The following is a 27,918-nucleotide window of genomic DNA, read 5'->3' on the forward strand; positions in this document are numbered from 1 at the left end:
AACAAAATAAAAAAAGGGGAAAAAAAATCCGGGAAAAGCAAATCCCGCACGGGGGCGGGCGGAGCTGAGCGGGGCCAGCGGGGGCAGCGACCACAGCCCACCCCAAAAGGGCTCCCAGACCCCAAATTCCTGGGGGAGGAACCCCAAATCCCAAATCCTGGGGGAGGAACCCCAAATCCTGGGGGAGAAATCCCAAATTCCTAGGGGAGAAACCCCCAAATCCCAAATCCTGGGGGAGGAACCCCAAATCCCAAATCCTGGGGGACAAACCCCAAATCCTGGGGGAGGAACCCCAAATCCTGGGGAGGAACCCCAAATCCTGGGGGAGAAATCCCAAATCCCAAATCCTGGGGGGCGAACCCCAAATCCTGGGGGAGGAACCCCCAAATCCCAAATCCTGGGTGACGAACCTCAAATCCTGGGGGAGGAACCCCCAAATCCTGGGGAGGAACCCCAAATCCTGGGGGAGGAACCCCAAATCCCAAATCCTGGGGGAGGAACCCCAAATACTGGGGGAGGAACCCCAAATCCCAAATCCTGGGGGAGGAACCCCAAATCCTGGGGGAGAAATCCCAAATCCCAAATCCTGGGGGACGAACCCCAAATCCTGGGGGAGGAATCCCAAATTCCTGGGGGAGGAACACCAAATCCCAAATCCTCAGGGAGAAATCCCAATTTCTGCAGTGAAACCCCCACTCCCGGATCAGACCCTCCACTCTGGGATCAGACCCCCCATTTTGGGATCAGAACCCCCATTTTGGGATCAGACCCCCCCACTCTGGGATCAGACCCCCATTTTGGGATCAGACCCCTCCATTTTGGGATCAGACCCCCCCATTTTGGGATCAGACCCCCATTCTTGGATCAGACCCCCCCATTTTGGGATCAGACCCCCCATTTTGGGATCAGACCCCCCCATTCTGGGATCAGACCCCCATTTTGGGATCAAACCCCCATTTTTGGGATCAGACCCCCCCCATTTTGGGATCAGACCCCCCATTCTGGGATCAGACCCCCATTTTGGGATCAGACCCCCCCATTTTGGGATCAGACCCCCATTCTGGGATCAGACCCCCCCATTTTGGGATCAGACCCCCATTATTGGGATCAGACCCCCCCATTCTGGGATCAGACCCTCCCATTTTGGGATCAGACCCCCATTATTGGGATCAGACCCCCCCATTCTGGGATCAGACCCCCCATTCTGGGATCAGACCCCCCATTTTGGGATCAGACCCCCCATTTTGGGATCAGACCCCCATTATTGGGATCAGACTCCCATCTTGGGATCAGACCCCCCATTTTGGGATCAGACCCCCATTATTGGGATCAGACCCCCATTATTGGGATCAGACCCCCATTATTTGGATCAGACCCCCCCCATTTTGGGACCAGACCCCCATTCTGGGATCAGACCCACCATTCTGGGATCAGACCCCCCATTTTGGGACCAGACCCCCATTTTGGGATCAGACCCCCATTTTGGGATCAGACCCCACCCCATTCTGGGATCAGACCCCCCATTTTGGGATCAGACCCCCATTCTGGGATCAGACCCCCCCCCATTTTGGGATCAGACCCCCCTTTTTGGGATCAGAACCCCCATTTTGGGATCAGACCCCCATTATTGGGATCAGACCCCCCCATTTTGGGATCAGACCCCCATTTTGGGATCAGACCCCCATTTTGGGATCAGACCCCCCATTCTGGGATCAGACCCCCATTATTGGGATCAGACCCCCCCATTTTGGGATCAGACCCCCATTCCCAGGAGTTCTGGCTCCTTTTTGGGGCCGTTTGGGGCCATTTTCACAGCCCGGCTCTGCCGCCCCCCCCGACCCCAAATCCCCCGAAATTCCCCCAAACCCCGCGGCTCCCCCCTCGCTGTCCCCCCCCCCCCCGGTGCTGATGTCGCCTGTCACCCGTGTCCCCCCCGGGAGCCGCGGGCTTTGGGGTCCCCCCTGCCGGAGCCGGAGCCCCCCCAGTCCCGGCTCCTCGGCATTGATTTCCCGTTAATGGCCGTTAATTATCGCCCGGCTTTAATTAATGGCCGTGACGGCAGCAGCGCCGCCAGACAGCCGCGGCCGGGGGGGGTGGCAGTGTCCCCAAGGGGGGGGTGACAGCACCTGGGGGGTGGCAGTGTCCCCAAGGCGGGGGGTGACAGTGTCCCCAATAGGGAGGACACAGCACTGAGGGTGGCAGTGTCCCCAAGGGGGGGTGACAGCACCTGGGGGGTGACAGTGTCCCCAAGCCCCAAGGGGGGGGGGTGACACAGGACAGGGGGATGACAGCACCTGGGGGGTGGCAGTGTCCCCAAGTGGGGGGGGTGACAGTGTCCCCAATAGGGAGGACACAGCACTGGGGGTGGCAGTGTCCCCAAGGGGAGGTGACAGTGTCCCCAAGGGGGGGGTCCGCACCATCTGGGGGGGAGGGACATAGCCCTGGAGGGGGACACCGCCCCTGGGGGTGACACTGTGCCCTCCCTGCACTCCCGGGGGCACGGTGGGGACACGGTGGGGACACGGTGTCGCACACCCACACACAGGTGCCCCCCCCACCCCGCTCTCACGCGTCACGTGGTCGCCCCAGGTGCGCGCACCTTTTCCCGCCAGAGGGCGCGCGCGGCGTGGCCCCGCCCACCACGGCCCAGGCCCCGCCCCCGCGCAGCTCCGAGTCCTCCCGTCCGGCAGGGGGCGCCGCGCGCGGCCACGCCCCCTCCCCGGCGGCGCATGCGCACCCGGAGCGGCCGCGACCTGCCCGGCGGAGCCCGGTGAGAGCGGGGACAGAGCGGGGGGACAGAGCCGGGGGGGACACCGAGAGCTCCGGGGGCACCGAGAGCCCCCCAGGCCGTGCCCCACACCCCCGGGGCCCCTCTCGGCCCGGGGCCTCGGGAGCTCCGCTCCCCCACCGCGGGTCACACCTGCAGCGGCACCTCCGTCCTGTCCCCAGAGTGCCACTGCCCGCAGGGGACACCTGGGTGACAGCGACACGCCCTGCCCCTCCCGTGTGTGCCCATGTCCCCTCTGTGACCCCCAGAGCCGGGGTCACCCGTGGGGCCTCATGCCCCTTGCCTCAGCTCCTCACGCCGGGTGCCCGTGTCCCACCCGTGTCCCCTGTGTCCCACCCGTGTCCCCTGTGTCCCACCGTGTCCCTCAGCCATGTCCCCTGTGTCCCCTCAGCCGTGTCCCTTGGCCGTGTCCCCGTGTCCCTCCGTCCTCGCCATGCTCACCTGTGCCAGGTTCATCTCGGCTCCTGCTCTTGTGAGTAGTGCCAGCCCCGTCCCCGTCCCTGTCCCTGTCCCCTGTCCCCTCGGGACGGGCTGGGGGTGCCGTGTGACCTTCGGGGACACTCTGGGCGGGCGGGAAGGGGAGCGGTGACAGGGCTCGGTGACAGAGCCCTGCCCAGCCGCGGGTCACCGCTCACCTGGAGGGGACAGCGCTGGCAGTGCCACCGGGCTGGGCTGGGGGTGGCCCTGGGGGTGACACGGGTGGTTCTGGGGGAGCACAGGGCAGTGTCCCCCTGGTGTCCCCAGGGCGGGTGTCCCCAGGTGAGCTCGATGTGTGCCCTGCAGGTGAGGAGGAGCCCGCGGGCTCTGCTGGGGCAGCCCCTGCCGGCGCTGAGCGGCCCCGAGGCGTGGCCGGAGCAGGTAACGCACCTGGGCTGGGGTCCTGGGAGTGACCCCTGGAGTCAGTGACCCTGGGAGTGACCGTGACCCCTGGGGACAGTGACCCTGGGAGTGACCCCTGGGGTCAGGGTCCTGGGAGTGACCGTGACCCCTGGGGTCAGTGTCCTGGGCAGTGTCCGAGCCCCGCTGGGGTCAGTGACCTTGGGCAGTGACCGGGCCCCCAGGGGACACCGAGGTGACCCCCCCACCCACCCCCAGGTGCGGCCGGGCGCCCCCCGGGCCCTGCGGACGGGCGCTGCCCTCCGGGACATCGACACGGCCGCCAAGTTCATCGGGGCCGGCGCCGCCACCGTGGGGGTGGCGGGCTCGGGGGCGGGGATCGGCACCGTGTTCGGGAGCCTCATCATCGGCTACGCCAGGTGGGCTGGACGGGGATGGGGACAGGGATGGGACAGGTGGGGAATAGGGGGGGACGGGGGGGACAGGGAGGGATAGGGGGATAGGGACAGAGGGGGACAGGGGACAAGGACAGGCCACAGGGGACAGGGAGGGATAGGGGGACAGGGACAGGGGAGAGGGACAGGGGCCTATGGGGGACAGGGGGGATGATGGGATAGGGAGGGACAGGGGGTCTGGGGGGACAGTGGGGGACAGGGAGCTTTGAAGGGACAGGGGCCTCTAGGGGGACAGGAGGCTCTGGGAGAGGACAGGGAGGGACAGGGACCTATGGGGGACAAGGGGGACGATGGGACAGGGAGGGACAGGGGGTCTGAGGGGACGGTGGGGGACCGGGGGCTTTGAAGGGACAGGGGGCTCTATGGGGACAGGAGGCTCTGGGAGGGGACAGGGAGGGACAGGGATTCTGGGAGAGGACAGGGGCTCTAGGGGGGACATGGGACTGTGGGGGGACAGGGACCAAGGTGGCTGTGCCCCCCAGGAACCCGTCCCTGAAGCAGCAGCTCTTCTCCTACGCCATCCTGGGCTTCGCCCTGTCCGAGGCCATGGGGCTCTTCTGCCTCATGGTGGCCTTCCTCATCCTCTTCGCCATGTGACGGCGGGCGGTGACAGCGAGGAGCCAGAGCGGGGACAGACAGGAATAAAGACGGTTCGGTGACAGTCTGAGCTGCTCGTGTCTCCTTGGTGGCCCTGGCCAGTGTCACCTGTCTGCAGCTGGGTTTGTCCCCGTAGGGTCACCCCGGGGAGGTGGCGGGGTCCCCTCTGGGCTGAGCCCCCCAAGGGGACGGGGACATCGCTGATCCCCGGGAGCTCCTGGGCTGCCACCCCGGCTGTCACCTGAGGGACACCGGGGCTGGAGTGGGCAGCAGGGTGTGACCGGTACGGAGGGGACAATGCCAGCCGTGTCTGGCCTTGGGGTGTGCCAGAGGCCCGAGCCCGGCCATATACCCCGGCGGTGTCCCGGCCTGTCCCGGGGCTGTCCCGAGGCTGTCCCGGTTGTATCCCGTGGCTGTCCCGGGGGTGTCCCGGGGGTGTCCCGGGCTGTCCCGGCCGTAACCCAAGGGTGTCCCGGATTGTCCTGGTCTATCCCGGGGGTGTCCCGGTCTATCCCAGGGCTGTCCCGGTCTGTCCGGGGGTGTCCCCTCTCCCCACGTGTCACGATCCCTGCGGGGCCTCGCGGGCGGGGTCTATTGGTGGTCACGCCCACTGTGTGTAGGAGCCACGCCCCTTCACCGCCGAGACCCCGCCCCCGGCGCGTCCCATTGGCCGCCGCGCCGTTACCTCCCCGCTGGTCTCGCGAGAGCCTGGCGCGCGGGGCGGGGGGGGCGCGGGAGCCCCAGCGCGAGCGGCGCCAGCGTGAGGACCCGGCCCGGCTCCCTCAGGTAACGGCGGCGCCCGCACGGCGGGAGCGGGGCCGCCCTGAGCGGTTCCGCGGCGGCGGCGGCGGCGGCGGGGCAGCTCCGGGGGCGGTGGGAACCCCGGCCGGCCCCTCCCCCCACAACTCTCCTCGAGTTTTCGTGCGGCGGCGGCTCCGCCCGCCCCGCCCCCGCGTTGAGTGACACCGAGCCGCGGCCAATCGCATCGCGCGCCGCCCCTGAGCGGCGGGCGCGGTGGCCAATGGCGGGCGAGGGGGGTGCCGCTATGCGGCCAAGCTCCGCCCCTGAGGCGTGGCCGAGGAGCAGCGAGGGGCCCGGGCGGTGCCGGGGGGAGCCCCGGAATGGGGAGGGGGCGGAGGGGATCCCTGGAATGGGGCTGGGGGGGGTCAGGGCTGAGGGGAGCCCTGGAATGGGGCTGGGGGGGGTCAGGGCTGAGGGGAGCCCTGGAGTGGGGCTGGAGGGGCTCAGGGCTGAGGGGAGCCCCGGAATGGGGAGGGGGGCTCAGGGCTGAGGGGAGCCCCAGAAATGGAGAGGGGGCTCAGGGCTGAGGGGAGCCCCGGGTTGGGGGACCCCAAAGCTGGACTTGGTGCTCTGCGGTGGGGAAGGGTCTGCACCCCCAGATCTGCTGGAGGCTCAGGGTGATGTGGAGGGGCTGTCAGGGGATCCAGGGGGATCCAGGGGGATCCAGGGGTCCATCCTCGCGGGGATGGGGAGGGGCTGCAGGAGCCCCTGGGCAGCGTTTGAGGAGCTGGGGGTCGGTGCCTGCCCGGGCACTGGGGAAGAGAGAAGCAGAAGGGGCACACATCAGGATTTGGAGTTTAAGGAGCTTGTTCTCCATCAGGGGAATTGAGGGCTGGGGGCAGCAGGGCTCACCTGCACCTTCCCTGGCAGGTGGGAGAGGGCAGGGAGTGCCTGGCTCAGGTGTGAGCGCACACACACACACCCCCTGCTCAGGTGTGAGCACACACACCCCCTGCTCAGGTGTGAGCACGCACACACACCCCCTGCTCAGGTGTGAGCACGCACACACACCCCCTGCTCAGGTGTGAGCACACACACACACCCCCTGCTCAGGTGTGAGCACACACACACCCCCTGCTCAGGTGTGAGCACACACACACACGCCCTGCTCAGGTGTGAGCACGCACACGCCCTGCTCAGGTGTGAGCACACACACACACCCTGCTCAGGTGTGAGCAGACACACACCCCCTGCTCAGGTGTGAGCACGCACACACCGCCTGCTCAGGTGTGAGTCCTGCACACACCCCCTGCTCAGGTGTGAGCACACACACACCCCCTGCTCAGGTGTGAGCACACACCCCCCTGCTCAGGTGTGAGCACACACACACCCTGCTCAGGTGTGAGCATACACACGCCCTGCTCAGGTGTGAGCACGCACACACCCTGCTCAGGTGTGAGCACGCACACACACGCCCTGCTCAGGTGTGAGCACGCACACACACACCCTGCTCAGGTGTGAGTCCTGCACACACACCCTGCTCAGGTGTGAGCACGCACACACACCCCCTGCTCAGGTGTGAGCACACACACACACCCCCTGCTCAGGTGTGAGCACACTCACACACCCCCTGCTCAGGTGTGAGCACACACACACACGCTGCTCAGGTGTGAGCACACACACACACTGCTCAGGTGTGAGCACACACACACACACACACACCCCCTGCTCAGGTGTGAGCACGCACACACCCCCTGCTCAGGTGTGAGCACGCACACGCCCTGCTCAGGTGTGAGCACACACACACACCCTGCTCAGGTGTGAGCACGCACACCCCCTGCTCAGGTGTGAGCACACACACACACCCCCTGCTCAGGTGTGAGCACACTCACACACCCCCTGCTCAGGTGTGAGCACACACACACACGCTGCTCAGGTGTGAGCACACACACACACTGCTCAGGTGTGAGCACACACACACACACACACACCCCCTGCTCAGGTGTGAGCACGCACACACCCCCTGCTCAGGTGTGAGCACGCACACGCCCTGCTCAGGTGTGAGCACACACACACCCCCTGCTCAGGTGTGAGCACGCACACGCCCTGCTCAGGTGTGAGTCCTGCACACACACCCTGCTCAGGTGTTAGCACGCACGCACACACACGCCCTGCTCAGGTGTGAGCACACACACCCCCTGCTCAGGTGTGAGCACGCACACCCCCTGCTCAGGTGTGAGCACACACACACACCCCCTGCTCAGGTGTGAGCACACACACACACACCCCCTGCTCAGGTGTGAGCACACACACACCCCCTGCTCAGGTGTGAGCACGCACACACCCCCTGCTCAGGTGTGAGCACACACACACACACACACACACACACACACACACACACACCCTGCTCAGGTGTGAGCACACACACACCCCCTGCTCAGGTGTGAGCACGCACACACACCCCCTGCTCAGGTGTGAGCACACACACACCCCCTGCTCAGGTGTGAGCACGCACACACGCCCTGCTCAGGTGTGAGCACGCACACACACCCCCTGCTCAGGTGTGAGCATGCACACACACACCCTGCTCAGGTGTGAGCACGCACACACACACCCTGCTCAGGTGTGAGCACACACACACACGCCCTGCTCAGGTGTGAGCACGCACACACTGCTCGTTCCTGCTCCTCTCTCCCCGTCCTGCCCCTTTCTTTGCCACTCTTTCCTCACTGCCCCGCCGTCCCTTCGGAGGTGTCCCCTCCGTCCCTGTCCGGGTCCCTCTGAGCATTCCGGGTTATCCGTGTGGACTGTAGGAATAATTCCCATTTATCCCCGTGGGGGTGGTCCCGAGGGGTGCTCCGGCTCTGAGCAGAATGCTTCCCGAGGAGCTGTCCCCAAAACAGCTCTGGAGAGGAGCCCACTGGGCTGGGGGGTTCTGTGCTGGGGGTCCCAGCAGAGCCCAGGAGCAGCTGCAGTGGGCAGGGTGGGCAGGGGGCTCAGAGCGGCAGGGTCCTTGGGGCAGGGTCCCACCCCTGCTCCCTGAGGGGGGGTCCCAGCCCTGCCGTGTCCCCGGAGGGCTCAGCACTGCTCAGGGAAGGGTTTTGGTCCCTCTGCTCTGGCTTGGTTGGGGTTGCAGCGGGCAGTCGCTCTCCCACAGGCCTGCCTGCTTTGGGAACCCAAACCCAGCCCTTTTCCTGTGGAAACCCGGCTGGTTTTGGGTGCCCTGGTGGTCCTGAGCTGTGGGACACTGGGCACTTCCCCGCTGGGTTGTGTCCACCAGGAATTTCAGCCTTTTCCCGGGATTCATCCGTGTTTTCCTGCATCCCTGGGCTGTGCTCAGAGCCCGGGGATCTCGGAGCAGGAGCAGGAAAAGGCTGCACACAAACTTTGGGAATGCCAGACCTCCCTCTCGAGATTCCTCTTTCGCTCTGCCCGGGGCTGGTCTCTGACGTGCGTTTCTGTTTTATTTCTGCTTTCTCGAGGTTCCTTATTCCCCAGGGCTCTCCCCGTTTCCCAGCAGGTCCCCGCGCTGTGCTGGGGTTCAGCTGCAGGTGCCAGGTGCTCCCAGAGGCGCTGAGCCCACCTGGGCAGGTCTGGCAGTGCCGTGGGATCCCTGGAGGGACACGGCAAAGTCAAAGATGTGGCTAAAACACAATTCCAGCTCCTGATTCGTGTCTTTATTCCCATTTATTCCGAAATCCCCGTGAGCCGGGCCGGAGGGTGGATTCCAGGGGTTTTTGGGATGGGAATCCCCCTGGTGTTAAGAAATGGGGAACTTGGAGAGAGGAAGCACCAGCGAGGGTGGGGGACGGCCAGGGCTGCGGGTGGGGTCGGGCTGAGCTTCAGTGGTTGTCCTGAGGAGGGGAATGTCCTGGGGAGTAACCCTGGGAGCTGCTCGCAGCATCCTGGGCTGGGGCTGCTCCGGGCTGGGGCTGGAAGGGCTGGGACTGCTTTGGGGCTGCTCCAGGGCTGGGGCTGCTCTGGGGCTGCTCGGGGCTGGGGCTGGAAGGGCTGGGGCTGCTCCAGGGCTGGGGCTGTGCTGGGGCTGCTCTGGGGCTGCTCGGGCTCCCCGGGCCAGGCCCCGTGCCCACAGCGTGGCTCTGTGTGTCAGGGAAGGAGCTCTGCCTTACTTTTGGCTTTGGACTCGTTTTCTGCTGCGTCCCACGTGATGCTGCTGCGCCTCTGTTTGGATTTATTTATCCTCGGACTTTCTTGGGGCCTTCTTTTTTTTTTTTTCCCCTTCTTTTTTTTTCTATTCCCATTCCTGGCACTGCGGATCGAGGCCAGATTTCCCAAACTGCTCTTCCCCCCTTGTTCAGCACCGAGCTGTGCTGCAGCCAGGGAGGAAAGCTTGGAGGTGGTGAAGAATTCCCAAGGGATGCTCCCCCTCCCTGGGCTTGTCCCTCATCTTTCCTTTATTTTCCCTATTTTTTGGCATCTCCCTGTTCCCAAAACCTGCAGGACCCTTTTAGGGTACCGGTGCTCCATCCCATAAAACTTCACTTGGAGTTCTGAGAACTCCTGTGGGGGAACGGGGGCTTTGCTGCCCACCAAAGCACAGCTCAAGCCCTGGCTGCAGTGACTGGGCTTTCTGCAGACCCCTTTCTGCAATCCTTTCTGCCTCGAGCTTTTCTCTCTCCCCTCAGATTTTTTAGGGCTCGTGCATCAAACAGTGGCCCCCTAAAAGCCTCCAAAAGCTGAATAGAGGGAAGTGCCCAGGAGGGATGGGATAATAACAGGTGGGACAGAATGTTTGCATGTCACTGTGGGGGCTCCCTGTCTGCCCTGGCTCCGTTATTTTGGTTCACAGGCAAGGTTTTTATCGAGGTGCTCGTTCTCACCCCAGGCTCTCCCGCTCCTCACAGCCCTGACTTTGCTCTTCCCTTCAAACCGGCAGGGAAAATATGTTCCAGCTCAGCTCAGGGCTCTCATGCCTCGTTTGCAGCAGCTTTCATTGAAACAAGGGCTCTGAAGTGGTGAAATAATTTCAGGAAATGGGACTCCAGTTTCTGGGTCACTCAGGCATTTCCGAGGTAAAATACTGCTCTCTCCGAGGCCGCCGCGGCTTTGGTGTAATTACCGGGCCGGGCGAGGAGCAGTGGCTCTCCGAGGCCTTCCCTTCCTCCCCTAAAGCTGAATTATTTCCCTGCGCTGCCGTAGATCTCAGCGCAGCCGAGATGGATCGCCCCGGCGCCGAGGCCACCCCGGATCCTGCCCGGGAAATCGCTGCTCTGGGAGGAGGAAAGATTCTCCTGGAGCAATTTGGGCTTCGGGCTGTGCTTTGTGCCGGGGTCAGGCACAGGTCGTGCCCTGGGGGCAGCCGGAGCTCTGGGTCTAACAGGGCTGGGAGTTCCCAGAGGTGGCTCGGAGCTCCCAGAGGTGGCTCAAAGCTCCTGGAGGACACCTGGAGCTCCCGGAGGTGGCTCGGTGCTCCCAGAGGTGGCTCGGAGCTTCCAGAGGTGGCTCAGAGCTCTTGGGGGACACTCGGAGCTCCTGGAGGTGGCTCAGAGCTCCCAGAGGTGGCTCAAAGCTCCTGGGGGACACCTGGAGCTCCCGGAGGTGGCTCGGAGCTTCCAGAGGTGGCTCGGAGCTCTTGGGGGACACTCGGAGCTCCCAGAGGTGGCTCAGAGCTCTTGGGGGACACTCGGAGCTCCCAGAGGTGGCTCGGAGCTCCCAGAGGTGGCTCAAAGCTCCTGGGGGACACTCAGAGCTCCCAGAGGTGGCTCGGAGCTCCCAGAGGTGGCTCAGAGCTCTTGGGGGACACTCAGATCTCCCGGAGGTGGCTCGGAGCTCCTGGAGGTGGCTCAGAGCTCCTGGATGTGGCTTAGAGCTCCCAGAGGTGGCTAAAAGCTCCTGGGGGACACTCAGAGCTCCTGGTGGTGACTTGGAGCTCCCGGGGGGACACTCAGATATCCCGGAGGAGGCTCGGAGCTCCTGGAGGAGGCTCGGAGCTCCTGGAGAAGGCTCGGAGCTCCTGTGGGACACTCAGAGCTCTGGAGGCTGCTCTGCCCTCAGGGGCTTCCCTTTGTCTCCAGAGGTCCGAGTGGCCCCGATGAGCTCTGAGCCACCTCTGGGAGCTCCTGTGGGACACTCAGAGCTCCTGGAGGTGGCTTGGAGCTCCTGGAGGCCACTTGGAGCTCCCAGAGGTGGCTCGGAGCTCCCAGAGGTGGCTCAGAGCTGATCGGGGCCACTCGGAGCTCTGGAGGCTGCTCTGCCCTCAGGGGCTTCCCTTTGTCTCCAGAGGTCCCAGAGCCACCAACTGCCACCAAACAGGGCCCAGACACTGCCAGTCCTGTCCAGGTGCTCTGGCTGAGGCCGGGGTCTGTGTCGGACTTTGCTTTGCAATGACAGGACGGTGACAATGCCCCTGTCCCTTCCCAGTACTGGACCCTCTGCAGCCCCTCTGCTCCTGGAGAGCTCTGGGACCCACTGTGGGCTCACCTGAGGGCCCAGGTGAGAGGCTCGGACAGGAATGAGCCACCCCAAGGCTGCTCTAAGGCACTTCCCAGCAACAAATGAGGGTTTGCACGTCTCCGACACCCTGGGGCAATGAGGTTTTGGCTTTTTGGGGATCCTCTCCAAGCCCGAACACCCAGAAAGGCCCAGCCCAAGGGAGCTGCTGGAACTTGGCTGAGGTTTCTCCTTAAACACCCTGTGGCTGGGGGGGATTTGTTTCCAGCGAATTCCCTGCCAATATTCCAGTTTATACAGTTGGGTTTGCTTTGCTTTGTCAAGCCCACGAAGCGTGAGGGTGTTGTGCCTCCAGAGCAGGTTTTATAGCCCGGGCTCTTGGCCTCCTTTCCCACACGACAATTGTAAGCTCTCGCAGCTTTTTGGTTACAAAGCAAACACTCTCCCTCCTTCCCTCACACCCCAAAATAACTTGAGAGTCGGAGTTTGGGCCCAAGAGCCGCCCTGGGGGGGCCTCTCCCTGCAAAACTGAAAGTCTTTCGCAATTTCCATGGGTGGATCCGGGCGGGGAGAGGCAGGGAGAGCTCCGGGCACCCCGAGGGGCAGGAGCAGCCATGGCCCGGTGTGGGCAGGGGCAGGAGCAGCCCTGGGCCCGGTGTGTGCAGATCGTTCTGAGGGGCAGGAGCAGCCCTGGCCCGGTGTGGGCAGGGACAGGAGCAGCCCTGGCCCGGTGTGTGCAGATTGTTCTGAGGGGCAGGAGCAGCCCTGGGCCCGGTGTGGGCAGATTGTTCTGAGGGACAGGAGCAGCCCTGGCCCGGTGTGGGCAGGGACAGGAGCAGCCCTGGGCCCGGTGTGTGCAGATTGTTCTGAGGGACAGGAGCAGCCCTGGGAGCAGCCCTGGCCCGGTGTGGGCAGATCGTTCTGAGGGACAGGAGCAGCCCTGTCCCGGTGTATGCAGATCGTTCTGAGGGACAGGAGCAGCCCTGTGCCCGGTGTGGGCAGGGGCAGGAGCAGCCCTGGCCCGGTGTGTGCAGGTCGTTCTGAGGGGCAGGAGCAGCCCTGGGCCCGGTGTGTGCAGATTGTTCTGAGGGACAGGAGCAGCCCTGGCCCGGTGTGTGCAGATCGTTCTGAGGGACAGGAGCAGCCCTGGCCCGGTGTGTGCAGATTGTTCTGAGGGGCAGGAGCAGCCCTGGGCCCGGTGTGTGCAGATTGTTCTGAGGGACAGGAGCAGCCCTGGCCCGGTGTGTGCAGATCGTTCTGAGGGGCAGGAGCAGCCCTGGGCCCGGTGTGTGCAGATTGTTCTGAGGGGCAGGAGCAGCCCTGGCCCGGTGTGGGCAGGGGCAGGAGCAGCCCTGGCCCGGTGTGTGCAGATTGTTCTGAGGGACAGGAGCAGCCCTGGCCCGGTGTGTGCAGATTGTTCTGAGGGGCAGGAGCAGCCCTGGCCCGGTGTATGCAGATCGTTCTGAGGGACAGGAGCAGCCCTGGAAGCAGCCCTGGCCTGGTGTGTGCAGATCGTTCTGAGGGGCAGGAGCAGCCCTGTGCCCGGTGTGGGCAGGGACAGGAGCAGCCCTGGGCCCGGTGTGGGCAGGGACAGGAGCAGCCCTGTCCCGGTGTGTGCAGATTGTTCTGAGGGACAGGAGCAGCCCTGGCCCGGTGTGGGCAGGGGCAGGAGCAGCCCTGGCCCGGTGTGTGCAGATCGTTCTGAGGGACAGGAGCAGCCCTGGGCCCGGTGTGGGCAGGGACAGGAGCAGCCCTGGCCCGGTGTGTGCAGATCGTTCTGAGGGGCAGGAGCAGCCCTGGGCCCGGTGTGGGCAGGGGCAGGAGCAGCCCTGGCCCGGTGTGTGCAGATCGTTCTGAGGGGCAGGAGCAGCCCTGGGAGCAGCCCTGTGCCCGGTGTGTGCAGATCGTTCTGAGGGACAGGAGCAGCCCTGGCCCGGTGTGTGCAGATCGTTCTGAGGGACAGGAGCAGCCCTGGGAGCAGCCCTGGCCCGGTGTGTGGAGATCGTTCTGAGGGACAGGAGCAGCCCTGGGCCCGGTGTGTGCAGATTGTTCTGAGGGGCAGGAGCAGCCCTGGGCCCGGTGTGGGCAGATCATTCTGAGGGACAGGAGCAGCCCTGTCCCGGTGTGTGCAGATCGTTCTGAGGGACAGGAGCAGCCCTGGCCCGGTGTGTGCAGATCGTTCTGAGGGACAGGAGCAGCCCTGGGAGCAGCCCTGGCCCGGTGTGTGGAGATCGTTCTGAGGGACAGGAGCAGCCCTGGGCCCGGTGTGTGCAGATTGTTCTGAGGGGCAGGAGCAGCCCTGGCCCGGTGTGTGCAGATCGTTCTGAGGGGCAGGAGCAGCCCTGGGCCCGGTGTGTGCAGATTGTTCTGAGGGGCAGGAGCAGCCCTGGCCCGGTGTGGGCAGGGGCAGGAGCAGCCCTGGCCCGGTGTGTGCAGATTGTTCTGAGGGACAGGAGCAGCCCTGGCCCGGTGTGTGCAGATTGTTCTGAGGGGCAGGAGCAGCCCTGGCCCGGTGTATGCAGATCGTTCTGAGGGACAGGAGCAGCCCTGGAAGCAGCCCTGGCCTGGTGTGTGCAGATCGTTCTGAGGGGCAGGAGCAGCCCTGTGCCCGGTGTGGGCAGGGACAGGAGCAGCCCTGGGCCCGGTGTGGGCAGGGACAGGAGCAGCCCTGTCCCGGTGTGTGCAGATTGTTCTGAGGGACAGGAGCAGCCCTGGCCCGGTGTGGGCAGGGGCAGGAGCAGCCCTGGCCCGGTGTGTGCAGATCGTTCTGAGGGACAGGAGCAGCCCTGGGCCCGGTGTGGGCAGGGACAGGAGCAGCCCTGGCCCGGTGTGTGCAGATCGTTCTGAGGGGCAGGAGCAGCCCTGGGCCCGGTGTGGGCAGGGGCAGGAGCAGCCCTGGCCCGGTGTGTGCAGATCGTTCTGAGGGGCAGGAGCAGCCCTGGGAGCAGCCCTGTGCCCGGTGTGTGCAGATCGTTCTGAGGGACAGGAGCAGCCCTGGCCCGGTGTGTGCAGATCGTTCTGAGGGACAGGAGCAGCCCTGGGAGCAGCCCTGGCCCGGTGTGTGGAGATCGTTCTGAGGGACAGGAGCAGCCCTGGGCCCGGTGTGTGCAGATTGTTCTGAGGGGCAGGAGCAGCCCTGGGCCCGGTGTGGGCAGATCATTCTGAGGGACAGGAGCAGCCCTGTCCCGGTGTGTGCAGATTGTTCTGAGGGGCAGGAGCAGCCCTGGGCCCGGTGTGTGCAGATCGTTCTGAGGGACAGGAGCAGCCCTGGCCCGGTGTGGGCAGATTGTTCTGAGGGGCAGGAGCAGCCCTGGCCCGGTGTGGGCAGGGGCAGGAGCAGCCCTGTCCCGGTGTGTGCAGATTGTTCTGAGGGGCAGGAGCAGCCCTGGGAGCAGCCCTGGCCCGGTGTATGCAGATCGTTCTGAGGGACAGGAGCAGCCCTGTCCCGGTGTGTGCAGATTGTTCTGAGGGACAGGAGCAGCCCTGGGCCCGGTGTGGGCAGATTGTTCTGAGGGGCAGGAGCAGCCCTGGGCCCGGTGTGGGCAGATTGTTCTGAGGGGCAGGAGCAGCCCTGGCCCGGTGTGGGCAGATTGTTCTGAGGGACAGGAGCAGCCCTGGGCCCGGTGTGGGCAGATTGTTCTGAGGGGCAGGAGCAGCCCTGGGCCCGGTGTGGGCAGATCGTTCTGAGGGGCAGGAGCAGCCCTGGCCCGGTGTGGGCAGGGGCAGGAGCAACCCTGGCCCGGTGTGTGCAGATCGTTCTGAGGGACAGGAGCAGCCCTGGCCCGGTGTGTGCAGATCGTTCTGAGGGGCAGGAGCAGCCCTGGGCCCGGTGTGTGCAGATCGTTCTGAGGGGCAGGAGCAGCCCTGGGCCCGGTGTGGGCAGGGACAGGAGCAGCCCTGGCCCGGTGTGTGCAGATCGTTCTGAGGGGCAGGAGCAGCCCTGGGCCCGGTGTGGGCAGGGACAGGAGCAGCCCTGGCCCGGTGTGTGCAGATCGTTCTGAGGGGCAGGAGCAGCCCTGGGCCCGGTGTGTGCAGGGACAGGAGCAGCCCTGGCCCGGTGTGTGCAGATCGTTCTGAGGGACAGGAGCAGCCCTGGGCCCGGTGTGTGCAGATTGTTCTGAGGGACAGGAGCAGCCCTGTCCCGGTGTGTGCAGGGACAGGAGCAGCCCTGAGCCAGGTGTGTGCAGGGACAGGAGCAGCCCTGAGCCAGGTGTGTGCAGATCGTTCTGAGGGACAGGAGCAGCCCTGGGAGCAGCCCTGGCCCGGTGTGGGCAGGGACAGGAGCAGCCCTGGGCCCGGTGTGTGCAGATTGTTCTGAGGGACAGGAGCAGCCCTGGCCCGGTGTGTGCAGATTGTTCTGAGGGACAGGAGCAGCCCTGGCCCGGTGTGTGCAGATTGTTCTGAGGGGCAGGAGCAGCCCTGACCTGGTGTGTGGAGCTCCTGATCATTCTGAGGGGCAGGAGCAGCCCTGGGCCGGTCCGGATCGCCCCCGAGGGGAAGGATCAGCAGAGATGAGGCTGAGGATGAGGTTGAGGATGAGGCTGAGGTGCCAGCCTGGCTCCACAAAGCAGGTAGGACCCCAATCCCGCTTTTCCCTTGGTTTTTTTGAAGGAAGAGCTCAAGCTGTTCCTTGTTCCCTCACGTGAGAGTGGATCACAGTGCTCACAGTCCCCCCCAGGGAGGGGATTGGGACGGGGACAGTAAGCCCTGGCCAGGACAGGGCTGTGTCCCTGCTGACCCCAGCCCGTCCCGAGGCTCAGGAAGCTCAGGGCTGGCCACAACTGCCCTCAGGAAAACCACGGGAGCCTTTCCTGACCGGCCTCAGAGCACTCTGCTTCCTTCCTTGAGTTTTCAGGGGAAACCTCGGAGGTTCTGGAGAGCCTGGGGGCACAGCCTGGGGCACAGCCTGGGGACACGGCCCTGTGCTTCCTTCTCCCGGGCTGGAAATGGCAGTCAGGGCTGCCTCCCCTCCCTGCTGCTCCCCCAGAGCGGTTCAGGGCTGGCACTGGGGGTTTGTGTGTTCTCCTGGAGGCCAGAGGCTGCTCCAGCCCCGATCTGCAGCCATCCATAATAATCTCGTTTATTGTGGCTCTCCCTGCTCTCCCCCTGCCCGTGCTCGGGGCTGGGCCGGTGCCTGGAGCGCCGTTTGTGTTTGAATGGGTTTGTTTGTGCTCCTGGCACGGCTCCCGGGCTGGCAGGGCAGCCCAGAGGAGCTGGGCTGGCCTGGCCAAGAGTTAACCCCACCGAGCTGGGCTGGCCTGGCACTCACTGGGCTCAGAATTAACCCCACCGAGCTGGGCTGGCCTGGCACTCACTGGGCTCAGAATTAACCCCACCGAGCTGGGCTGGCCTGGCACTCACTGGGCTCAGAATTAACCCCACCGAGCTGGGCTGGCCTGGCACTCACTGGGCTCAGAATTAACCCCACCGAGCTGGGCTGGCCTGGCACTCACTGGGCTCAGAATTAACCCCACCGAGCTGGTCTGGCCTGGCACTCACTGGGCTGGCCTGGCACTCACTGGGCTCAGAATTAACCCCACCAAGCTGGGCTGGCCTGGCACTCACTGGGCTCAGAATTAACCCTGCCGAGCTGGGCTGGCCTGGCACTCACTGGGCTGGGCTGGCACTCACTGGGCTCAGAATTAACCCCACCGAGCTGGGCTGGCCTGGCACTCACTGGGCTGGCCTGGCACTCACTGGGCTCAGAATTAACCTCACCGAGCTGGGCTGGCCTGGCCACTGAGCTGGGCTCTGAGAATCAGCCCCAAAATGGGGTTTTATCCCCAAACTGCCCCAAAAAGCATGCAGCCTTTGTGCCTGCTCGTTCTTTCCCCCTCCTGCTCTCCACAGCAGCTCAGGGCACGGGCTCAGCCCAGGCAGGAGTTACTGAGGACGGGCTGAGGGAGCCATGGGAGCCTTGCCTTGCTCCTGCCCAGCTCCAGGAGCCCCTGGCCCTCCTCGGTGTGCCCTGCCTGCCCCTTCCCTGGGCAGAGCCCCTCTCTCCTGCAGCTCCTCCCGGCCCAGCCTGTGCCAGCAGCCTGGTTTTGTGCCTCTTCAAGCCAAGCCTATTTTTAGGAGGTGGCTCTCGCAGCCCTGCTGGGTTTGGTTCACGGTTGGTGCAGCCCTCAGCTTTAATTTTGTGGTCACATTAATGTGAAGTTTATCCTCGTTTTTTACAGGCATAACCCAGAGTTGTGGTGGGGCTGGTAGAGGAGAGGGTGCTGGAGAGGGATCTGTCCTGGAGAGAGATCCCAGCTGGAAAAGGGATCTCTGCTGGAGAGGGATCTGTTAGTGAAAGGGATCTGTCCTGGAGAGAGATCCCAGCTGGAAAAGGGATCTCTGCTGAGAGGGATCTGTTAGTGAAAGGGATCTGTCCTGGAGAGAGATCCCAGCTGGAAAAGGGATCTCTGCTGAGAGGGATCTGTTAGTGAAAGGGATCTGTCCTGGAGAGGATAAAGCATTTGCTTTATCACAGCTTGGTGAGAGGGATCCCTGCTGGCACAGGACAGTGTCTGCATCCCCCCGAGTGCTTTTTGGGGCCTGCAGCATTCCCAGTGCAATCCCAGTGCAATTCCCAGTGCAATCCCAGTGCAATTCCCAGTGCAATCCCAGTGTATTCCCAATGCAATTCCGTTGTATTCCCAGTGCAATTCCCAATGCAATTCCCAGTGCAATCCCAGTGCAATTCCCAGTGCAATCCCAGTGCAATTCCCAGTGCAATTCCGTTGTATTCCCAGTGCAATTCCATTGTATTCCCAGTGCCATTCCCAGTGCCAATCCCAGTGCCAATCCCAGTGCCATTCCCAGTGCCAATCCCAGTGCCATTCCCAGTGCCATTCCCAGTGCCAATCCCAGTTCATTCCCAGTGCATTCCCAGTACAATCCCAGTTCATTCCCAGTGCATTCCCAGTGCAATCCCAGTACAATCCCAGTTCATTCCCAGTGCAATCCCAGTGCATTCCCAGTGCAAATCCCAGTGCAATCCCAGTACAATCCCAGTGCAATCCCAGTTCATTCCCAGTGCAATCCCAGTGCATTCCCAGTGCAAATCCCAGTGCAATCCCAGTACAATCCCAGTGCAATCCCAGCTCATTCCCAGTTCATTCCCAGTGCAATCCCAGCTCATTCCCAGTACAATCCCAGTACAATCCCAGTGCAATCCCAGCTCATTCCCAGTGCATTCCCAGTGGTGCAATCCCAGTACAATCCCAGTACAATCCCAGCTCATTCCCAGTGCAATCCCAGTACAATCCCAGTGCAATCCCAGCTCATTCCCAGTGCAATCCCAGTACAATCCCAGTGGTGCAATCCCAGTACAATCCCAGTACAATCCCAGTGCATTCCCAGTACAATCCCAGCTCATTCCCAGTGCAATCCCAGCTCATTCCCAGTACAATCCCAGTGCATTCCCAGTGCAATCCCAGTACAATCCCAGTACAATCCCAGTGCATTCCCAGTACAATCCCAGTGCATTCCCAGTGCAATCCCAGCTCATTCCCAGTGCAATCCCAGCTCATTCCCAGTGCATTCCTGCCCATCCTGCAGTGCCCAGATGCGAGCGTCGGGCACCAGCATTCCCGCAGCTGGGTCACGTGCCAGGACAACAATAGAACCTTATTTTTAGAGCATTTCCCAGCTCCGTGCCCAGCATTCAGCAGGGCTGAGGTCCAGGCAGTTCCTTCCGTCTTCCCGCTGAGGTTTAAGGAAAGGTGATTTTTTGCTGTTTTGTGGTGTTTTTCGTGGGGATTGCAGGTGCTGCAGAAACCCAGAGTGGTTTGCAGCTGAGGGAGCAGCTGGCCACAGCAGCCTGGGAGACCCCAGGGGCCAGTTGCTCCCGACTTTGGCAAGTCAGAAGAGACTCAGATTGCCAAATCCTGGCTCCCAGCCTCAGCTCCTTCTCTAACACAGCTGGAGCAGCCCCGTGGGAGCTTCCCTATCCCTGGGCCTGTGAGGGCAGGCTGGGGTGGCATGGCTGTGGTGGCAGAGCCAAGGCCAGCCCAGCTCTGGGTGTGAGCCTGTGCCACCGGGCTGTCCCCACCCACACACCCCTGTCCCCTGCAGGGCCCAGGGGCGTGGGGAGCACCTTGGAGGGAAAGCAGAGCCCCGGGGCCTTTGGGAAGGGGCTCTTTCCAGCCAGCCCAGGTGATCCGTGTGGGCCAGCAGGGCAGGGATCCCACCCCAGCCTGGGGGAGAAATCCCAAATCCTGGGGGAGAAAAAAATCCCCCTGGAGCTCCCCCAGACCAACCTGTCCGTGCCTTCCCCCCTTCCCAGAGCACACCAAACCCATCCCAGCAGTGCCATGCCATCCCGGGGCTGCTGGGAGAGAGCTCCCAGCACCCAATCAGCTCCTGCCTCGGCCTCTTCCCGAGGACAGGATTTATGGAGGGAATTTATCCCGGCTAAACGTGACATAAATCTGAGCCCACGCGTGCACTGCGCAGCCCGGAGCGGCTGGAGCCTGCTCTGGGAACGGGGGGATCCATTAAATCCTGCTCTGGGAACAGGGGGATCCTCCAGGATCAGCTGGAGCCTGCTCTGGGAACGGGGGGGATTCATTAAATCCTGCTCTGGGAACAGGGGGATCCTCCAGGATCAGCTGGAGCCTGCTCTGGGAAGGGGGGGGATCCATCAAATCCTGCTCTGGGAACAGGGGGATCCTCCAGGATCAGCTGGAGCCTGCTCTGGGAACGGGGGGGATCCATTAAATCCTGCTCTGGGAACAGGGGGATCCTCCAGGATCAGCTGGAGCCTGCTCTGGGAATGGGGGAATCGGTTAATTCCTGCTTTGGGAATGGGGGGATCCTTCAGGATCAGCTGGAGCCTGCTCTGGGAATGGGGGGGATCCATTAAATCCTGCTCTGGGAACAGGGGGATTCTTCAGGATCAGCTGGATCCTGTTTTGGGAATGGGGGAATCGGTTAATTCCTGCTTTGGGAATGGGGGGATTCTTCAGGATCAGATGGATCCTGCTTTGGGAATGGGGGGATCCTTCAGGATCAGATGGATCCTGCTTTGGGAATGGGGGGATCCATTAAATCCTACTTTGGGAACGGGGGAAATCCTCCTGGGGCAGGGGGATCCTGCTTTGGGAATGGGGGGATCCTCCAGGATCAGTTAAATTCTGCTTTGGGAATGGGGGGATCCATTAAATCCTGCTTTGGGAACGGGGGGATCCTCCAGGATCAGCTGGATCCTGCTTTGGGAACAGGGGGCATCAGCTGGATCCTGCTTTGGGAATGGGGGGGATCAGTTAAATCCTGCTTTGGGAATGGGGGGGATCAGTTAAATCCTGCTTTGGGAATGGGGGGATCCATGAAATCCTGCTTTGGGAATGAGGGGATCCTCCAGGATCCATGAAATCCTGCCTTGGGAACGGGGGGATCCTCCCGGGGCAGCCAGGAGCAGCTGGATCCATCCAGAGTTCCGGTGTCACCTCAAGGCCCGGGCAGGATTTGTCCTTGCTGCTGTCCAGAGCTGTCCCCTGCTCTGCCACCTCCTGTGTCACTTTTGGGATTTCTGGGGCCGTTCCTGATGTTTGGGTGCCTTTGTTCCCCCTGGGCCTGGCAGGGCTTTGGCTGCCAGCCCGTGCCACTGGTGACAGGGACATTTATCCCCATTGCTGTCGGTGACAGGGACATTTATCCCCATTGCTGTCGGTGACAGGGACATTTATCCCCATTCCTGAGTTTGGCTCCATAAATCCAGCCCCAAAGCCAGCCCCAGCCCAGCACCGGGCTCTGCCTCCTGCCGTGTGGGATCACAGCTCCTCTCTCTCAGCCTTGGGGTCTTGCTGCCGTGGCTGGGGGGAGGAATTCACCTCCTGCAGCAGAAAATCACCAGTTCTGTTCATTTTCAGCAGCTCATTGATTCCTTTCCCGGGGAGCAGAAGCTCCTGCCGCTCTGCCTGCCACATTCTTGGAGCTCTTTTCTCACACAGCTCCTAAAAATACCAACCCTCGGGGCTGCGAGTGCAAACCCTTCTCCCCCAGTCCCTCGCTGGCATTCCAGCCCAGCCCAGCTCGGAGCAGGAGGTGCTGGGAGCCCCCCAGAGCAGCCCCCCGAGGAGACAGCGTTTGCTTTATCGCAGCTTTGTGAAATCCTGCTGTAAAAATATCAGTGGGTAGAGGAGGGAACCGAGTTTGAGACTTGGGGGGAGGGTTTTACTTTATTTACTCTTATTTTTTATTAATGAGAACAGCTTCACTTGTAGCATAATAGGAGTGAGTGTTTTGTTATCCTTGGCTGTAATCCGTGATAAACTGCCCCTGCCATCAGCCTTGTAGTTTACCCACTGGGGAGCCCGATTATTGCCTTGTAAAACGGAGCACCACTCCTATAATCCCTTAATTAATTAAATGACAAATTTTAGTTCTCTCCCATTGAAAATATAACCGGTGCAGAGAGAGGCCGGGGATTTATTGGATGGCTGCTCGCTCACACTTTGTTTTCTGTGGATTGCCACTGTCCCTGCTGATTTGTTTGTGTGGGGGGGGGATTCCTGGGCTGGGCCAGGGCTGGCTCTGAGGATCCCCGGGGGTCCCAGGATGTTCCCTGACCCCGTAAACACCGAGGGGGGACCAGTGGGGCCGTGCTGGGGGGTTTGTGCTGCTGTCCCTCAGCAGGGCTGGGCATTGTCCCCACCTCAGGAGGTGACACCTCTGGGTGATGCTGGAGCCCAGGGAAGCTCCCACACCTTTCCACGTTCCCTTCCAGCTGTAAAAACCCACCCAGTCCCTCCCAACTCCTAAACCCGGGCTGGAATAATTCCATCCCGGCAGAGGGGCAGCTCCCACGGGTGCTTTGGGGATTTTTAGGGCTGTTTAAGGATTTCTCTCCCTTCTCTGCTCCCCAGGCTGCTGCAGGATGGGTGACGACAGGCCCTTCGTGTGCAGCGCGCCGGGCTGCGGACAGGTACGGCTCTGGGGTCTGATCTCGTGGGATTTTGGCTGCTTTGGCTCTGGGGTCTGATCTCGTGGGATTTTGGCTGCTTTGGCTTTGGGATTGGGGTTTGGTCTCGTGGGATTTTGGCTGCTTTGGCTCTGGGGTCTGATCTCGTGGGATTTTGGCTGCTTTGACTTTGAGGTTTGGTCTCGTGGGATTTTGGCTGCTTTGACTTTGGGGTTGAATAGGATTTTGGTTTAGTGGGACTGGTTTATCCCTGAACCAGAGCACTCAGTTCCAGGGGATCCCGGGGGAAAGCAGCCCCTGGGATCTGTGGGGTGCAAACCCTGGCTGGGAGCTCCCAGCAGAACCCCCTGGGACGGGGCTGGTTCCTGGGCCACGGCCTCCCCTGGGCTGTGCCCCCATTCTGCTCCCAGGGGATGAACCCACGGCCCTCCAGGGCCAGGAGGCTCCCGAGTTCCTCCTCTGGAGCAGCTGGGAATGTGACAGGTGACGGGAGATGGTCCCCAAAATGCTATTTTGGGATGGGCTTCTTCCCGTGCCCTGCGGGAATTTCTCCTCCCTGGAGCTGCTGCGGAGCTCCCTGGGAGAGGAGAGGTGGGGGAGGCTCATCCTCCTCCAGCCTCACCTTCCCATCCCCTTTTCCTCCCATTTCCTGGGAAAACACTGCTCCCATCCCCTTCTCTTTCTGTTTCTGGGGAAAATGTCCCAAAGCTGAGCTCGGGGGCTCCCTGGCCCTTGGTACTGGGGGGAACTGGGGGATGATGGAATTCCTGCTGGTTTAAAACCACATATTTAGGGTTTCCCAGCTTTCTGGTCATTGTGGCACGAGCCTCACCCAGATCCTTCCCTCCCCCCTTGCAGGTGAACTTCCTCCTTTTGCCTTTTCTTTCTTTTTTTTTTTCTTTTTCTTTTTTTTTTTTTTTTGGGGAGGCTGCTTTTTATCTGAAACTTCTTTGCCTGTGAAATTGTGCAGGCCATTTATAAAATGTATTAGCTGTGTTTGAGCACTTAATGGTTTGAGCCCTTCAATCACACAGCCCTAAAATCGGCTTCAAACAAGCAATTAAGGCAAACAACAATGTATTTAAATTTAATCTCCCACAATCTCCCACAAATGACATATAAAGGTGGCTGCTTCCTCCTCTGGCTGTTCCAGCCTGCTGCTTATGGGTAATTCTGACAATTCCTCATGTTAATATGGAAATGCTGGAATCCTGGTAATTCCGAGCGGGGTGATTCATGGGGATCCAGCCTGACCTCGTGCCTGCTTTTCCCAGAACGTCCTTCAGAGCAGGGCAGGGCTGCCATGGCCATCCAGGGCTGCCATGGCCATCCAGGGCTGGCATGGGATGGAATCAGGGGTCCAGGGCAGGGCCAGCAGAGCAGGGACAGCGGGCATGGGATGGGTGAATGTCCTGGGGTGACTTTGTGATTTGCCCCAGCAGCTGCTTCCTTCCCTCTGTAGCTGACCCCAGCTCCATCTTTTATGCCCTAAACCCCTTTTCCCTCCTTTTTCCCTCCTTTTTTCCTCTTTTTTCCCTCCTTTTCCCATCTTTTTCCCCTCCTTTTCCCATCCTTTTACCATCCTTTTCTCCCTCCCTTTTCCCTCCTTTTTCCCATCTTTTTTCCCTCCTTTCCCCATCCTTTTACCCTCCCTTTTTCCTCCCTTTTTCCTCCCTTTTTCCTCCTTTTTTCCTCCCTTTTTCCTCCTTTTTTCCTCCTTTTACCCTCCCTTTTTCCTCCATTTTTCCTCCTTTTTTCCTCCCTTTTTTCTCCTCTTTTCCTCCGTTTTCCCCTCCTTTTCCCCTCCTTTTCCCCTCCTTTTCCCCTCCTTTTTTCCTCCATTTTTCCTCCCTTTTTTCCTCCATTTTTCCTCCCTTTTTTCTCCTTTTTTCCTCCATTTCTCCTCCTTTTCCCCTCCCTTTTCCTGTTTCCATGCAGGAGAAGCTGCTGAGGGCAGCGAGGAGAGCACCCAAAGTGTCCGAGCAGCGCCGGGGGTGCAGCGGGCTGTAAACATGTTTGGGGTTGCCAGGGCTGCAGGGGGTTTATTTTTATTTTGGGATCCTCCCAGCTCTGTGTCGGGGTGGCACAGCTGCAGTGTGCCTCAGATCCCACCCAGGTCGGGTGTCTGGAGCCTCCCTCAGGGACAGGTGGAGAATTCCCCTTCCCCACTCCCTCCCCGAGCTGGGAACGGGGCTGATCCTGCCCCGGGGAGGGCAGGGGGAGCTGGGGCAGCCCCTGCCCCCGGAATGGCCCTGGGAGGAGGCCTGGAGCCAGGATTCCCTGGTGGAATTGATCTGGGTGCTGTCACCCCCAAAGCTCTCAGTTCTGGGTGCTGTCACCCCAAAGCTCTCAATTCTGGGTGCTGGGTGCTGCTGATCACCCCAGACCTCTCAATTCCGGGTGCTGTCACCCCAAATCTCTCAATTCCAGGTGCTGATCACCCCAAATCTCTCAATTCTGGGTGCTGTCACCCCATACCTCTCAATTCCAGATGCTGATCCCCCCAAACCTCTCAATTCGGGTGCTGTCACCCCCAAGTTCTCAATTCTGTCACCCCAAATCTCTCAATTCTGGGTGCTGCTGATCACCTCAAACCTCTCAATTCTGGGTGCTGATCCCCCCAAACCTCTCAAATCTGGTTGCTGATCCCCCCAAACCTCTGAATTCCAGGTGCTGATCCCCCCAACCTCTCAATTCCAGGTGCTGATCACCCCAAACCTCTCAATTCTGGTTGCTGATCCCCCCAAACCTCTGAATTCCAGATGCTGATCCCCCCAAACCTCTCAATTCCGGGTGCTGCTGATCACCCCAGACCTTTCAATTCCGGGTGCTGATCACCCCAAACCTCTCAATTCCGGGTGCTGCTGATCACCCCAAATCTCTCAGTTCTGGGTGCTGTCACCCCAAATCTCTCAGTTCTGGGTGCTGATCACCCCCAATCTCTCAATTCCAGGTGCTGTCACCCCAAATCTCTCAGTTCTGGGTGCTGGGTGCTGCTGATCACCCCAGACCTCTCAATTCCAGCCACTCCGGGGGCTGAGAGCAGAGACTGAGGGTTTTCCACCAGTTCCACCCTGTTAATTAGGGAATTAAACCTTCAGGTTAGGGGAAAGTTGGGAATTAAACCTTCTGGTTTAGGGGGATTGGGAATTAAACCTTCAGGTTTGGGGGAATTAAACCTTCAGGTTTGGGGGATTGGGGAATTAAACCTTCAGGTTTGGGGGATTGGGAAATAAACCTTCAGGTTTGGGGGAATTAAACCTTCAGGTTAGGGGGAATTAAACCTTCAGGTTTGGGGGGATTGGGAATTAAACCTTCTGGTTTAGGGGATTGGGAAATAAACCTTCAGGTTTGGGGGATTGGGAATTAAACCTTCAGGTTTGGGGGAATTAAACCTTCAGGTTTAGGGGAATTAAACCTTCAGGTTTGGGGGGATTAAACCTTCAGGTTTGGGGGAATTAAACCTTCAGGTTTGGGGAAAATTGGGGAATTAAACCTTCAGGTTAGGGGGGATTAAACCTTCAGGTTTGGGGGGATTAAACCTTCAGGTTTGGGGGAATTGGGAATTGAGCCTTCAGGTTAGGGGAAAATTGGGGAATTAAACCTTCAGGTTAGGGGAAAATTGGGGAATTAATCCTTCAGGTTAGGGGAAAATTGGGAATTGAGCCTTCAGGTTAGGGGGAATTTGGGCACTGCTGTTGGAATTGGGATTTGTTGCCGAGCTCTGTGCAGTGGGACAGCTCCACCTCGTTAATTAGGAAATTAAACCTTCATCTGGCTCATTAAGGCACCCAGAGCACAGCTCTGGAGCTGGGAGCCACGGGGAGGTTTCCCCACGTCTGGCTCCATCTCCCCCCTTGGAAAACGGCCCCAAAGCCCCCCAAGGACCCGGCAGGTGCCAGCCTGGGGTGCTCCAGGCTCTCCTGGGCATCCTCCTGGAGGAATGTCCCCGTTCATGAACCTGTTTGGCCACTCCTGCTGCCCAGGGCAGCAGCAGGGCTGATATCGAATATACTGAATTTATGGAATATAGTGAATATAGTGAATATACTGAATATACAGAATATATGGAATATAGTGAATATAGTGAATATATCAAATATACTGAATATATCAAATATACTGAATATATCAAATATACTGAATATACTGACTATCTGGAATATACTAGATATATGGACTATATTGAATATAGTGAATATACTGAATATATGGAATATACTGAATATATTGAATATACTGAATACACTGAATATACTGAATATTTGGAATATATTGAATATACTGAATATATTGAATATACTGAATACACTGAATATTTGGAATATATGGAATATACTGAATATATTGAATATACTGAATACACTGAATATTTGGAATATATGGAATATACTGAATATATTGAATATACTGAATACACTGAATATTTGGAATATATTGAGTATAGTGAATATACTGAATATATGGAATATACTGGATATACTGAATATACTGAATATGTGGAATACATGGAATATACTGAATATAGTGAATATACTGAATATACGGAATATACTGAATATACTGAATATATAGAATATACTGAATGTACTGAATATATGGAATATACTGAATATATCAACTATACTGAATATACTGAATATATGGAATATACTGAATATACTGAATATATTGACTATACTGAATATACTGAATATATGGAATATACTGAATATGCGGAATATACTGGATGTACTGAATATATTCAATATATTGACTATATTGAAAATCCTGAATACACTGAGCAGGGAGCTCCCCAGCCCTGCCCTCGGCAGCATTTCCCTTCACAGGGCACACAAATCATCCCTCTGGCCCTGATTCCAGAGCTCCAGTTATCCAGGCCATTTCCTCAGACAATCGTTTGCTTTTTAAACCCCCCCTTAATTTACCAATTTATTCCCCTAAACCCTTGCTCAGGGTGCTGCTTTGTGCAGCCTCCAGGAAACGCCGAGCCCAGAACTTTTCACGAGGCCAGAAAATGATTTTATTTTTTTTTTCCCCTCTCTCTTCTTGCTGGTTTATTGTATCCTCTTATCTTGTCATATAATAGAAATAATGTTTATGGCGTCGAGCCTCAGCATCACTTGGCATTTAACCAACCTCAGGAGCAGTTTATTGCTTTGTATACTCTGCTGCCATGG

General features: G+C 60.2%; 2 protein-coding genes across 4 annotated transcripts in view; both read left to right on the forward strand.

Moving 5' to 3' along the window:
* Positions 1 to 2,700: 2,700 nt before the first annotated feature.
* ATP5MC2 (ATP synthase membrane subunit c locus 2) lies at positions 2,701 to 4,744 on the forward strand. Its single transcript, XM_059871922.1, has 5 exons — positions 2,701 to 2,770; positions 3,180 to 3,260; positions 3,572 to 3,646; positions 3,884 to 4,044; positions 4,563 to 4,744. The coding sequence occupies exons 2-5, from the start codon at positions 3,222 to 3,224 to the stop codon at positions 4,675 to 4,677; spliced, it is 390 nt and encodes a 129-aa protein (XP_059727905.1). The 5' UTR covers positions 2,701 to 2,770; positions 3,180 to 3,221; the 3' UTR covers positions 4,678 to 4,744.
* Positions 4,745 to 5,341: 597 nt separating this feature from the next.
* The window catches only part of LOC132340764 (cyclic AMP-dependent transcription factor ATF-7), a 74,518-nt gene continuing 51,941 nt past the window's right edge, over positions 5,342 to 27,918 (forward strand). For 2 of the 3 annotated variants that reach the window (XM_059871838.1, XM_059871840.1), the window contains exons 1-2: positions 5,342 to 5,463; positions 22,683 to 22,741. In XM_059871838.1, coding sequence (XP_059727821.1) covers positions 22,694 to 22,741 — 48 coding nt within the window. In that variant the 5' untranslated portion in view covers positions 5,342 to 5,463; positions 22,683 to 22,693. Of the gene's footprint in view, positions 5,464 to 19,510; positions 19,539 to 22,682; positions 22,742 to 27,918 lie in introns of those variants that run through there. The other variant, XM_059871839.1, reaches the window with a different exon arrangement.

The sequence above is a fragment of the Haemorhous mexicanus genome, chromosome 33 (assembly GCF_027477595.1).
Source record: "Haemorhous mexicanus isolate bHaeMex1 chromosome 33, bHaeMex1.pri, whole genome shotgun sequence".
Taxonomy (NCBI): domain Eukaryota; kingdom Metazoa; phylum Chordata; class Aves; order Passeriformes; family Fringillidae; genus Haemorhous; species Haemorhous mexicanus.

What these genes read in the sequence shown, in the direction of transcription:
- ATP5MC2 (XM_059871922.1), top strand. Translation starts at nt 3,222, where the DNA reads ATGCTCACCTGTGCCAGGTTCATCTCGGCTCCTGCTCTT. An exon ending in TCATCTCGGCTCCTGCTCTT is followed by an intron (nt 3,261 to 3,571) that starts GTGAGTAGTGCC and finishes TGTGCCCTGCAG; the next exon opens with GTGAGGAGGAGCCCGCGGGC. An exon ending in CTCATCATCGGCTACGCCAG is followed by an intron (nt 4,045 to 4,562) that starts GTGGGCTGGACG and finishes TGTGCCCCCCAG; the next exon opens with GAACCCGTCCCTGAAGCAGC.